The sequence below is a fragment of the Hyperolius riggenbachi genome, chromosome 10 (assembly GCF_040937935.1).
Source record: "Hyperolius riggenbachi isolate aHypRig1 chromosome 10, aHypRig1.pri, whole genome shotgun sequence".
Classification (NCBI taxonomy): Eukaryota; Metazoa; Chordata; class Amphibia; order Anura; family Hyperoliidae; genus Hyperolius; species Hyperolius riggenbachi.
In genome coordinates, this window is record NC_090655.1 from 132,587,388 (window position 1) to 132,601,546 (window position 14,159).

At 44.0% G+C, this 14,159-nt stretch overlaps 1 protein-coding gene across 6 annotated transcripts in view; it reads left to right on the forward strand.

Annotated features, from left to right (window-relative positions):
* LOC137536104 (collagen alpha-1(XIII) chain-like) overlaps nucleotides 1-14,159 on the forward strand; it is a 523,068-nt gene that overhangs the window by 320,087 nt on the left and 188,822 nt on the right. The window contains exon 1 of one of the 6 annotated variants that reach the window (XM_068258149.1): nucleotides 8,364-9,078. The exons of the other annotated variants lie outside the window; for them this stretch is intronic. Coding sequence (XP_068114250.1) covers nucleotides 8,764-9,078 — 315 coding nt within the window. The 5' untranslated portion in view covers nucleotides 8,364-8,763. Of the gene's footprint in view, nucleotides 1-8,363; nucleotides 9,079-14,159 lie in introns of those variants that run through there. 6 annotated transcript variants of the gene reach the window in all.

Genomic DNA, 14,159 nt, shown 5'->3' on the forward strand with positions numbered 1-14,159 from the left:
CTATCCCTAGTATAGTGGAGGGGAGGACTGACTCCAATAGGAGATTGTGGCGCACAGAGCCAGTGCAGATCTGACAGCCACAAACAATGCTTTCGTTATAACGTCTCAGCGCAAAGTAGCGCTGAGCGCATAAACCAGAACTGAGGAGATCAGGACAGGTAGTCAGAATGAACGCTTGCTAGCTAGCGGCTACTTAGCGACAGCAAGCGTCCAAAACCAGACAGACTGGAATGAGGCAGCCAATGCGATGCGGCGATGGCGTGCCTCACAAAGACAGGACAGGATAGTCAGAAAATAGCAGGATTGAGATAAAAGAACGTAACACAGATAAATATACAATAAGTATGTTTTCCTAGCGTATTACAATTACAGCTATCAATGAAACTATTTGTTACGTCTGACTAACATATGTATATATCGGCAATGAACCGATATATGACATAAGCAGGAACGCTGACTAGGAATGGAGTAACACAGGGAACAGGACTCAGAAGGATTCGCTATCTCTTCGCAGAGATGAACGCAATCCACAAACAGTAACAGAACAGGATTCAGAAGGATTCGTTATCTCTTCGCAGAGATGAACGCAATCCACAAACGGTAACAGGACAGGATTCAGAAGGATTCGTTATCTCTTCGCAGAGATGAACGCAATCCACAAACAGAACCAGGAGCAGGGTAACTACCTCAGCACGGGTGGTCACGGTACGCGCAACCTACCAAAACGTGCTGGAAAGCTGACTAACTGCACACAGGATATAAACAGTTCGTGTACGTATACATCAGCGACACTGATGTATCACGTAACACAAATACAAGGAAAATAATAAACGTGCTGGTATGCATATATATTGGCAATGAACCAATATATGATGCAAAGACCAGCAAAGTATCTTTATAACAAGAAACACGATCGGGGGCTAAAGCGACAGCAAGACAGGCTTAGGCTGAAGCTATGAAAACCCAAGGAAACCCTGCAGGAAGCAGATCTTTATACTGAGGTCATCCAATGGGAGCAGACATGCAGATTCCCACACAGGTGAATGATAATCAGTCACAAGCTGACAGCAGGGAAAAACAGACAAAGCTATACAGCTTGCATGGAAATAGATCAGAACTGCCTGAGCTGCAGCACTACTTCCAGCAATAGCTGCTGCAGCAGCGATCATTACAGTACCCCCGCCTTTAAAAGTGGATTCCAGACGCTTTTCAAAACTGAAATTTCCAACAAAACAGTCTGACTGATAATTCATGATGACCGGGACAGCCCGGCAAGACCGAATTCCAGAATCAGTCCCCACAAGACTGGACCCATCAGAACCAGAACCTACAGAACCATGCCCATCAGTACTACAAGCCCCAGTGTGACACCCATCAGAACCATGATTTCCAGAAGAAAGCCCTCCGAAACTCCCTGAGCGATACCCACCGCCTTCCAGGAACAGTTCAGAAACGCCAAAGCCTTTGCAATGCCCACCGGTACTGTCTTTACCAACACAAAACCCACTGTTGAACCAGTCCAAGGCACCAGGACAAGTTTTCTCAGAGACCTCCCAGAACACCTTGAAGCTCCAAAGAGATCCCCATAGGTCAGAATGCCCCTTAGGCTCACATGGAGAACTATCAAGAACCCCTATGGAACCTAGGGCAATTCCCGAGTCAGGGCCACAAGGACAAACATCAATATCAGGGCTTTCAGGGACCAGAACCATCTCTGGGCATGCAGGCAGACTGGCAATATCAGAACGTGTTCCCACTAAGGAAGCATCAGAGCACGCTAACACCTTAGACACACTTGGGCATTCTGGCACACAAAGAACATCTGGGCACACCGGCACAAGAGAAACCTCTGGGCATGTCAAGGAACTGTGAGCCTCAGGGTCAGCCAAGACAGGACCAAAACCAGGACTGGCCAAAAAAAAATCATCATGACTAAACTTCGCAACTACTGGACTTTTACACGAGAATGCTGGATCAGACTTAGATGTCGCTGATTCCAGCAAAGTCAGTAACAAATCAGATTCAGGGGCACTAACAAGACAGGACAAATCTTCTGATGTATGCACTGAACCAGACAGGGACTCCACAACTACCTCTGGACTGGACAGAGACTCATTTAATACACTGGATTGGAGCTCATGAGGCGCTGCAGAACAAGTCAGTATTGCAGCAGCCCCCACTGGACTAGGCAAAACTGAGGAATTCCCTGGACAGGAAGGGAACTCTGGAACCTCTGCCACAGCGGCCAGAGAACCAGAATCTTTCAGGATACAGGGCTGGGTTTCAGGAACACTCATCAGACCGGACTGAAATTCTGAGATTTCTATTATTTTGACCAGAGAATCAGAATTATCCATGTTACAGGGCAAGACTTCTGAAACATTCAGAGGACAGGGCTGGAGTTCCTCGGCTGTTACAACACTGGAGAGGGACTCAACATTGGTTAAATCAGACTGTGTACAGGGCAAGGTATCTGACACACTTGCTGACGAGGACAATATTTCAATGGCTTCTGCTTTGCTGGGCAGAAATTCATCAAGTTTTATTAGAGCAGACTGTAATTCCAAAACAGCTGCTAGACAAGTGAATATCACTGCAACACCAACTGAGGTAAGCAGTGCTTCAGCCTCCTCTGCTAAAGGGTCCAAAGTATCCAAAGTACTGGGTGAAGCATAAGACTCTGCGACCACAGCTTCACTGGACAGGATCACTGAACAGTCCATATTGCAGGGCAAAACCATGGAAGCACCTGCTGGACAGCATAATGATTCTGTGACCTGAGTTTCATTGGAGAGATCTACTGCACAATTCATGGTACAGGGCAAATTTATTGGAAAATTTTCTGAACAAGGTAATAATTCTGCGATTTCAGGTTCACATAGCAGATGCTCTGAGCTATTCACGAAACTAGAGCGAGGTGTAGAAACAGGAAGATCAAGACACAATGTTTGCGCATCTGAATCACCATTCATTTGTAAAATTGGAAAATTCAGATGCTGGGGTTCTGAGTTTACTAGACAGGATTGCTGGGACTCGGAAACTGATGTAGTGCATCTATTGGCATCTGCTGGATCAGACAGGAGTTGAACTTTATTAACACAGGTAATTTCTGCAGAAGTGTTTGCAGAGACAGGCAAGATTTTTCTGGTGTCTGTTTCACTAAACAAAGAGTCATGAGTACTGGCTAGGCTGGACTCGGAAGTCAGCAGGACCTCTGGATTCTCTGCTGAGAAATTTGCGCAGGGCAAGGTTAAGAATGTATCAGTGGCTTCTGTTTTACTGGGAAGTAACACTGAGTTATCCATGGTACAGGGTGGAATTGCAGGAACTTCAATTTCACACAAAAAGAGCTCCTAATCACCTGCTGAATCAGCCAAAGGTGCTGAAGCAGGCGGGTCAGAACGCCAAATTTGCGAATTCGGAGTCACATAAAAATCATCCAAAATCAGTTCCCACACATCAATCAAGGGAGCCACACAGTCATACCTACACACACCAGCCTCTATTAGGTTATAGGCTGACTTAATGCATGCGTTCAATACCATTTCACTTTTTGCACTGTAAAATTGACAAAATGAACTTGAATCATTCTTCCATTCACAGACCAGGGCTTCCATCTCTCCCCTCTCGAATGGAGGATCCCATGCATACTTAACAGCGAAACATTTAGGCTGATCACAGTCTGCAGATATGATTGTGGCAGGCACATGTATAGGGTTAATTAGCAGGTGATTGGCAGATTCCTTATTCTTAAAGGGAACCTAAACTGAGAAGGGTATGGATTTTTCCTTTTAAAATAATACCAGTTGCCTGACTCTCCTGCTTATCCGTGCGTCTAATGCTTTTAGCCACAGCCCCTCAACAAGCATGCAGATCATGTGCTCTGACTGAAGTCAGACTGGATTAGCTGCATGCTTGTTTCAGGTGTGTGATTCAGCCACTACTTCATTCAAAGAGATCAGCAGGACTGACAAGCAACTGGTATTGTTTAAAAGGAAACATCCATACCTCTCTCAGTTAAGGTTCCCTTTAAGAATTTCCAATACCTGTAGCAAGTGTTGAACTGTAGTGTATGCAAACTTCCCTTGGTTCACAAATAAGTTGATTTGTTCAATACTCTGTAATATCTCATCATAATCATACTCAGATAATTCTTTTAAACAAAAATCTTTATTTTCCCTAGCCAGGGAGGAAAGTTCATTAGTAGTTTCATAAGTCCATTTAACTCCCCTGAAAGACAATTGCATTTCATTATCTGTTAATGGCAGAATCTCATTATAGGTCTCAGTCGCTAAGGATAACGATTCTGCAGATTGGACACGTTTCTTAGAACGTTTGCGTTTTGCCTTTGACCTTGCGGTTTTTGGTGATTTATTCAAAGCTGCAGGAAAATTATCAGTAACACTTTCTGCTTGCTGCTCATTCTTGCAAGCAATTGAAGGAGCAGCTGATTGGCCTGCTGCCAGGAGTTCATTAAGAGGAAAAGGCAATGGATCTATGCGCAACCAGTTATGGATCACAAACGCTAGAAATTCCAGCGGTCTATCTTTCAAATCGGAATGATTGAGAACATCAAATGCCCACTGGAATAATTCCCCTTTAAACAAAATATAACTTAGTTGGAGTGCCCAGGTTGAAACAGGAGTCGCTTGGAGATCAGGATTGGTCAGGAACCTGGCACATTCAGAGAAAAACTCATTTTCTGTTTCAGAGCTAAGTTCTTCAAATTTCTTAAAGGAACAGGAACCATAATTAACAGTGTCATACTTTCTGGGAATCCCCCCCACAATGGGGATTGGTAATGGGGTTTTCATAATGTAAGGCTTGGTGGTGTATTCTCCACAGCCAGCATGCAACGCATGAACTGGCGTGGAGGAGGTACACACACTAGCACCAGAAAACAGGCTATCCCTAGTATAGTGGAGGGGAGGACTGACTCCAATAGGAGATTGTGGCGCACAGAGCCAGTGCAGATCTGACAGCCACAAACAATGCTTTCGTTATAACGTCTCAGCGCAAAGTAGCGCTGAGCGCATAAACCAGAACTGAGGAGATCAGGACAGGTAGTCAGAATGAACGCTTGCTAGCTAGCGGCTACTTAGCGACAGCAAGCGTCCAAAACCAGACAGACTGGAATGAGGCAGCCAATGCGATGCGGCGATGGCGTGCCTCACAAAGACAGGACAGGATAGTCAGAAAATAGCAGGATTGAGATAAAAGAACGTAACACAGATAAATATACAATAAGTATGTTTTCCTAGCGTATTACAATTACAGCTATCAATGAAACTATTTGTTACGTCTGACTAACATATGTATATATCGGCAATGAACCGATATATGACATAAGCAGGAACGCTGACTAGGAATGGAGTAACACAGGGAACAGGACTCAGAAGGATTCGCTATCTCTTCGCAGAGATGAACGCAATCCACAAACAGTAACAGAACAGGATTCAGAAGGATTCGTTATCTCTTCGCAGAGATGAACGCAATCCACAAACGGTAACAGGACAGGATTCAGAAGGATTCGTTATCTCTTCGCAGAGATGAACGCAATCCACAAACAGAACCAGGAGCAGGGTAACTACCTCAGCACGGGTGGTCACGGTACGCGCAACCTACCAAAACGTGCTGGAAAGCTGACTAACTGCACACAGGATATAAACAGTTCGTGTACGTATACATCAGCGACACTGATGTATCACGTAACACAAATACAAGGAAAATAATAAACGTGCTGGTATGCATATATATTGGCAATGAACCAATATATGATGCAAAGACCAGCAAAGTATCTTTATAACAAGAAACACGATCGGGGGCTAAAGCGACAGCAAGACAGGCTTAGGCTGAAGCTATGAAAACCCAAGGAAACCCTGCAGGAAGCAGATCTTTATACTGAGGTCATCCAATGGGAGCAGACATGCAGATTCCCACACAGGTGAATGATAATCAGTCACAAGCTGACAGCAGGGAAAAACAGACAAAGCTATACAGCTTGCATGGAAATAGATCAGAACTGCCTGAGCTGCAGCACTACTTCCAGCAATAGCTGCTGCAGCAGCGATCATTACACCTACCTATTGCAGTTTAAGTTGTGCAGTATGTGACCAAGTTATGTTAAAGTGTATGGGGCCACCACTGTACTGTGTAGCAACAAGCTGCCATTTAACAAAAGTGTGACACCGTTTCTAAAGTGTGAATACACCCTTGAAATACGTATACATAATACAGGAGAGCTAGAGCACAAACACTGAGCTAGATGTTAATTTAAGTCTGGTACACACATTCAATTTTGATTGGCCAATTATTGCCCAGTTTTACAGCTTTATGTAGTTTTAGTGCTTACATACACAATAAGATCATAGTATTAAAAATTGTTTTCGCCGAAATAACCTTTCGCCAGCTACTGCGCCTACGCTGCTGTCGCCAGGAGCATCCTGTGCATTTACAGTAAGAGAAAGTCTCTACTGCGCACGATCAAGGACGCACGCGGCCAGTATCTTTTTTTCAGCTGACTTAAAGAGGAACCATCGCGAACATCTTAAAATATAAAACACATACAAATAAGTACATTTCTCCCAGAGTAACATGAACCATACATTACTTTTCTCCTATGTTGCTGTCATTTACAGTAAGTAGTAGAAATCTGACAGAAGTGACAGGTTTTGGGTTAGTCTATCTCTTCATGGGGGATCCTCAGCATGGCCTTTAATCTTTATAAAGACATTCCCTGAAAATGATTAATACAAAGATGCTGGCCAGCCTCCCTACTCACTGCACACTTTTTTGGCAGTTGGACGGTGCAACTGCCATTCACTACGTACTTTTAAAAATAAAGAAAACCCTGAGAACCCCCCTATAAGAAGATGGGCTAGTCCAAAATCTGTTAGTATTGTCAGATTTCTACTACTTACTGTAAGTGACAGCAACATAGGAGAAAAGTAATTTATGGCTCATTTTACTCTGGGAGAAATGTACTTCTTATTTGTATGCGGTGTACATTTTAAGATATTCGTGACAGTTCCTCTTTAAGTATACCTTTAAGGCTATTTACATAGTGACACGATACATTGCATCAGACAATACAATAGCATGGCAAACGCAATGCAATTATATTGTAATAGTACAATCACATTGGAGCGTTAAAAGTGAGGTGCAACCGAATCCAGTGGTATAACGTGAGGCATGCTGTGCGGTATCGGATAACGTGTGCATTTGCAGTTGGGGTGAAGCACACTTTCATGTACTGTATGCTTCACCGTATACATCACATCCCATGTGTATCGCACAATTCCACTTCCCCCCCCCTGTTGTGCTGTGATCCAGTGTGAAATTAGCCTTAAAGTGTACCAGAGCTCCCGAAAAAAAAAGATTTAGACATACCTGGGGCTTCCTCCAGCCCCATCAGCTTGGATCGCTCCCACGCCGCCGTCCTCTGATGTCTGCAGCTCCAGTACTGGGTGCCCGCACTTTCGTCAGTTGGCTCCAGTCTACGCAGGAGAAGTGTGCTCTTTTCGTATTTCTCCAACAGCTGCTGGGGAGATACGTAGAGGGTGTACTTCCCTTACATCAGACTGGCTCCGACTGACAGAAGTGTGGGGACCCGGTATCAGAGCTATCGGAGGACAGCGGCGTGGAAGTGATCCAAACGGATGGGGCTGGTGGAAGCCCCAGGTATGTATAAAACATTTTTGTTTTTGGAAACTCTGAGTCCCTTTAAACTAACAAATCTATTCTAGCATCAAGCAAGTTTCAGGACTATTAAAAAAAAACCAAAAAAAAAAAACCTTCTGTGATTACCAAAATGGATGTAGGTCAGGAGGAACATTTTTCCATCAGTACATTTGCCTGGCTGAGTTGTTAAAATCTGTTAACAAGTAGCAGATAACTTTCAACAAGTTAAATGTCTGTATGCAACAAAATTAAAATAAATGTCTGTGTGCAACAAATTAAAATTAAACTTCATCTTAATAATATCATCATTAAAGACAGTTAAGACATTTTTAAGTGACTTGTTTTTGTTTCATTTGTGACTTTCGATGTGATTCAATGTAACTTTCAGACAGGAATTAGAAAGAGTCCTGGATTTACAAACTCTTCCTGCTCACTCCTATATATATCTACACAGGGTATCACTTCAAAGCTGGAGGGAAACTGATGAGAGGTGCTCTGGCGATTTAGAGGGGTGGTGGGATAGGATGTCCCATGTTCGGATCCCCTCCCAGGCACTTTGCATAAATAAATAAATCAGTTGAGAGTGTGCAAGGAGGAGTGGAGGAGGTTACACGAAGGGGGGTGATCCAGCTGGCTCATCTGATCCCTGCAGTTCAGAAGGAGAGAGCAGTGTGTGTCATGTTACACAGGAGAGAGGATCAGCCACAGCACAGCTCCCAGCCAGTTGAGAATTACACCTTCCTAATGGGGACTTTTATGTGTGACTCCTTTACAACTCTTACAAGTCAGTGAAGTCCACAAAGAAAAGGGAGGAAGCTACAAACCAAACAGGACAAAACTTTCCAAAACTATTTGTTGTTGTTCTTTTTTTCTATTTTATGCCTAATGACGTGGGATCTCTATAAACTGAAGGAAGCTATTTATTGTCTCCCATTCCTGTAACCTGCTTTGGCATCTACTGAACAGCTGCTATTGAGGCTACCTGGGTATCTCAACCATCAGCCTGAAATCTGGATTTTGCTCCTTGGATTAAGAGTTTGGATTATTTATTCTATTTATTTATTTATTGTTCCTCTTGACATCATGGAGGGGAAGGAAGTTTGGAAAGGTGCTGCTAGTCACAGTGGTGTCATTGGTAGAAGTTGTAAGAACGTGCCCTGCAGGACAGATGACTTTCGGATGTGGTGCAGCAGGTTCCCTGCACTCTTAGGTTGTGGGTTTGCGCTGGTATCAGTGTTTTCACTGCTTCTCAGTCTCCTGGTATTATGTAGGACGTCTGACCTGCACTCCAGGGTCTCTGATTTAGAGAAGCTGAGATACACTCAACTATCTGCCCTGGTCTCTGCAGACCAAATGGAGACTGCTATTTTGGGAAGAGTTGACCAACTGCTGGAAGAGGTCTGTACATATTTACTTGTTACACCTTTCTGCTCTCCTCAAACATTGAATGGGAATCACAGATATCTGCACACTACACTACTAGGAAACTCACTGTTTTCTGATTCACTTGCATTGAAGCTGATTCATTTTTATGGTACTTTTTTCATTCTCAATTTCAGCTATAATTACATCAGTTACAGTAGCACACAAGCCTGAGGTGAATCACCTAAAAAGTTTTATTTTCCTTGAGAGTAGCTGTGACTGTGATGAATGCTGACATGGTAACCATAGTGATGTGAGATGGCAGCGGCTGCTGTGAAACGGGTCTTAGTAGTTACTTGTCAGAAATGGTTTATTTGTGTTGTTTAAATGCTTGACAAGTAAATAACCTGTTACTATAGAGTGCATATATCTCATGACATCATAAGCAGCAGACTTCTATACCTGGTACACACCATGCAATTTTTCCGTCAGATAAACTTTACATTTTGCGTCATTCAATAATTTCCAACATGTCTAATCTGCTTCTGATCGAGAAAGGGATCGATTTTGTGCAGTACTGATCTCCAAATCGATCCCTCTCTTGATCGGAAGTAGATCAGACATGTTGGAAATTATCAATTGATGGGAAATTTCCCATCAATCTGACAGGAAAATTGCATCATGTGTACCAAGCATTAGATATTGTTTTTTCCTGTTTCCAGCTATTCTGGAGCATAGGCGTGTTTGGCACAGTCAGCTGTTAATACTACGTTAATTACCATATGGGATAGGAACTAGAGTACCTGCTTTGTCTGAAGCTGGAGAATGATCCATACTTTTGCGGTCAAGAAACTATACATCCCAACTTCCTTACAGACTATGCTGGAACTTACAGTTTGCTAGTGGATGACCACCCTTTCTCTAGTGACACAGATGTTATAAGGGTAGAACTAACCTATTTTTAAATATAAGTAGCACGTTTATTTTTGTGAGTATTACGTCTTGTTGCGTGACCCCACAAAATGTTCTTCCAACCTGTGGTCACATTCATATGGAGAGGTGCAGTCACAACAAGCAATCTGAAAATAACTTAAAGTGTACCTGAAGCAAAAAAAAGTGCCCCTACGTGGTGCTCACCTCGGTATAGCGAAGGCTTCCCCTGTCCTCCTTCCTCCTCTGCAAGCCCTTTCCATCACTAGGACCCACTAAAAAGAGCTTAGCGACAGCTCGCGCATGCGCTGCAGTACAGACCCATTTGTGCTCTGGAAGAAAAAGCTGAGCCCAATAGGGCCCATGCTACTGCGCAAGTGTAAGCCGCGCACAGCTCTGAGCCAATCAGGCTTGGCTTTTTCTGCCTGAGCCCGAGCAAGTCCATGCTTGTGCACCAACACAGTGTGGCCACACTTTGGGGGTCTGATCGCTGGATCAGTCTTGCTGAGGAGGACAGGGATACCTCTCTAGGATCCAGTTAAGTGTCTGCAATAGTAGGGAATAGCACACGTTGTGTGAGAAACAGTGCCGGTATTTTGTCCCCGCAGAGGGAGAAAGAGCATTGCTCCCACTGCACTGCGATTCTACATTTTCCTGTGCATTTCCGCAGTGCAGGAAAATGCCAGCGATTTTGACAAGTGTGACCCCAGCCTAACATGAGCTCTCAATTTAAATGTGTTTTTCTGTGCAGTGAAAAAAAATACACAAAAACCATGTAACCAATACTTGAGTATTAGCAAGGTAGCAAAAAAAATCAACACAATGGGAGTGTGTATCAGGTCTTTAAAGTACAATGTCAGGAAATAAAGAGGTCACTGGGTTCATAGATGTTCCAAGTGTGCTTCTGACATCTACTCTGTGATACCCAGATGTCAGAGAAGTTTAATTAAAATGTACCACTATCTGTAGCGATGTGGTTTTGAACAGCATACAGGACATCTGGGACAGTCACATGTAAGACAAGTGCCCCTCTCTGCAGTATCAGGGGTGCTGTGACACTTCATCTGTGTTTCAAGACTATTTCTTGCGCACTCACTTAAATGTTACTTAAATAGAGATGTAACTACTCTGCCTTTTCACCTTTGTACAGTATGTTAAGTAAAAAATGATAGGAATGGTGACCTCTTGTCTGTGACTCCTTTTGAAGTTATTTTTGGGACTAAAACCTGCTGCTACTCAGAACAGCAATGTTTGTGGGGATAGGAAAAGCCATTTAGCAATAGCAACAACAGCAACGTCCCCTACATAATCATGTGCTATGGAAACCAGGGCTTTACATAATAAACTCCCCTTCTTTGGTTTTAGCATGTGCCACCCAGGACTTTGACCTAACACTTTAAATGGCATATCTATCATATGGCTTTTGAACTACAGATAACTTTGTAAAATAGACTTTAGATTACTGTCACCTGATCCTGCCCAATTTGCAAATCTTCATGTTTGCATGATATATGTATTGAAGAAGACACCACCAGTTTATGGATTGAAAAGTTTTGTTGTTAATGGGGATTACCACCTCACCTCCCAAAGAGAATGCAGGAATGGAGATGTATGCTGAAATCATCATAACATATGCATAGTCATAGGATGCAAGCTTGCATATTTATACTTAAAGTGTATCTGTAAGAAAAAAGTGTCCACAAGGGATAGTCAACTCAGTAGCGGGATAAGCCAGAGTTTTCCCCTGGCCACCTCCACCGGGCTGTTCCAGTGCTGCGATCCCCCAAAGCACTTGTTGGTGTCTCGCGCAGTAGTACGGACCCGAGCGGCCTTCCCCAGGCGCAGTAGCATGGACCTGATCAAGCTTGGCTTTATCCACCAAAGCCCAAGTGTGTCTGTGCTCCTCCACAGGCACAATGCGGTTGCATGCCCACAAGCTTCAGAGTCTCAGCACTGGAATGGCCTGGTCTAGGAGAATGCAGGAAGACTCTGGTGGATCCAGAGGCTTCTCTCACCCGAGGTAAGTATCCAATTTTTTTAAAAACTCATAGGTTTACTTTATGTAAGAAAATAAGATTATGCAGTTTTGCTCATATCAAAAAGTTTCTATTGCCAATTTAGGACACATCCTGGCCATTTTATTAGAAAATGTTGTTGTTTTTTTAATTTTTAAAACACCTATAAAACCATTACCAAGTTTGAGTATATTTCTCTTTATGCTATGTGGCACAGGGACAAAGTGGCTATTACTCATCCAGACAACTATCTGCATGGAGTTTGTATATTCGCATTGTGTGTGTGTGCGTTTACTGGTAATTTAATTGGCTTCCCTCAAAATTGGCCTAATTTATCATATTATCAGTTTCTTTCAGTAATAACTGAGAGGACAACTAACGTACAAGGTAATGTCCATATTTTCCTATGGCTCAGTTCACATTATACGCATTTTAAAGGGAACCTAAACCGAGAGGGATATGGATGTTTCCTTTTAGGCTGGTTTCACAGTGGGACGTTACAGGCGCATGTTAGAGCAGCCTGTAACGCAGCCTACCGCACAGTAATGAAAAATCAATGGGGCTGTTCACAGTGCCCACGTTGCGTTACAGTGTAACGCTGCGTCACAAGACAACGTACTGCATGCAGTACTTTAGACTGCTTGCACATGCTCAGTAATCTTGTGGAGGAGCGGAGAGCGGCCAGGCACATGGCTAATTAATATGCACTGCACGTTGTGACATGCAGTGTTTACTTCCTGGAGCGGCCGCTCTGTGCGGCGATTGGCCGGCGGGACCACGTGATGCCGCATGCGCACAAGAGTGCGCATCACGGCATCACTGACGCCAGAGTGAGCTGCACAACGCGGCTCACTCTGACGTCCAGATCCAGCACCACCAGGCGTTCCGTTAGGGGGACGTTATGCGACCTTAACGCCCCCTCTAACGCAACGTCCTGGTGTGAAATTAGCCTAAAACAATAGCAGTTGCCTGGCAGTCCTGCTGATCTCTTTGGCTGCAGTAGTGGTTGAATCACAGACCTGAAACAAGCATGCAGCTAATCCAGTCTGACTTCAGTCAGAGCACCTGATGTGCATGCATGTTCAGGGGCTGTGGCTGAAAGCATTAGAGACACAGGATCAGCAGGAGAGTAAGGCAACTGGTATTATTTTAAAAGAAAAAATCCCTATCCTTCTCAGTTTAGGTTCCCTTTAACTGAAAGTTTTTTCACAATGCACTCCTATGGAAAGTTAAAATGCAGCGGGTTTTCGGTGTATAGTGTAAAAGAGTCCTTAGGCTATAGTAGAGCATATGACTATGGTAGGGATTAGATTGTGAGCAAGGGACTGGTAGTGACATGGTTGAAGTAGCAAAAGAGTTTCTGAAACGTGAATTATGTAGGTAGAAAAAACAGTTCTGTAAAAGTAATACTTTTTAATTGCTAACTGATAAAGTTAATTGTGCAAGCTTTCAGGGATCTAGTCCCCTTCTTCAGGCATATTTCCAGATGTTAGCTGAAGTAAAACACTGTATGCAGGTTAATAGTAATCACAAAGAGGACAGTTGTGTCCATTTTACCCTCACTAATTGTATTGCGGCGATGGGTCATTCTTGTGTGCATTTTTTGTCCTGTTTCTCCCACATTGGTTCCTCTTGAGGGGCATGACTGTGAACTCAGTAAAGTTTTGCATAAGATGTCATTGCTATATAAATTGATCAATTTCTTTACCTTATGTCTTCCAAATGTGTCTATCGCTGTGCTGTGGTCAGGCAGCATGCTGTTTGTCCATACACAGTGTTTGGGTAGTATAATGGCCCATACTCACGGGCTACGAAAGTGGCCTGTCGCCAGCACACGTGAGCGTGTGCGCGACAGGCCGGCGACAGCTCCTCGCCAGGTCCCTCCGCATACACACGGCGGAGGGACCTGGCAACTAATGCGGCGGAAGCTGTCGCTGCTGTTCCTTCCCCCGCCGGAAGTTGAAGGTATTCCCTGGGTGTTGCTGTCGCTAGTCCGCATACTCACGCGGACTAGCGACAGTTGCGGCGGAGATGCGGCGGCAACTGTCGCCAGGCGATTGACCGCATCAATCACCTGGCGACAGCAGCGACGGGCGACAGTTCGGGGTGCACGCCCGTGCAACGGCCCATACTCACGGGCGACATTTTTAGCCCGTGAGTATGGGCCATAAG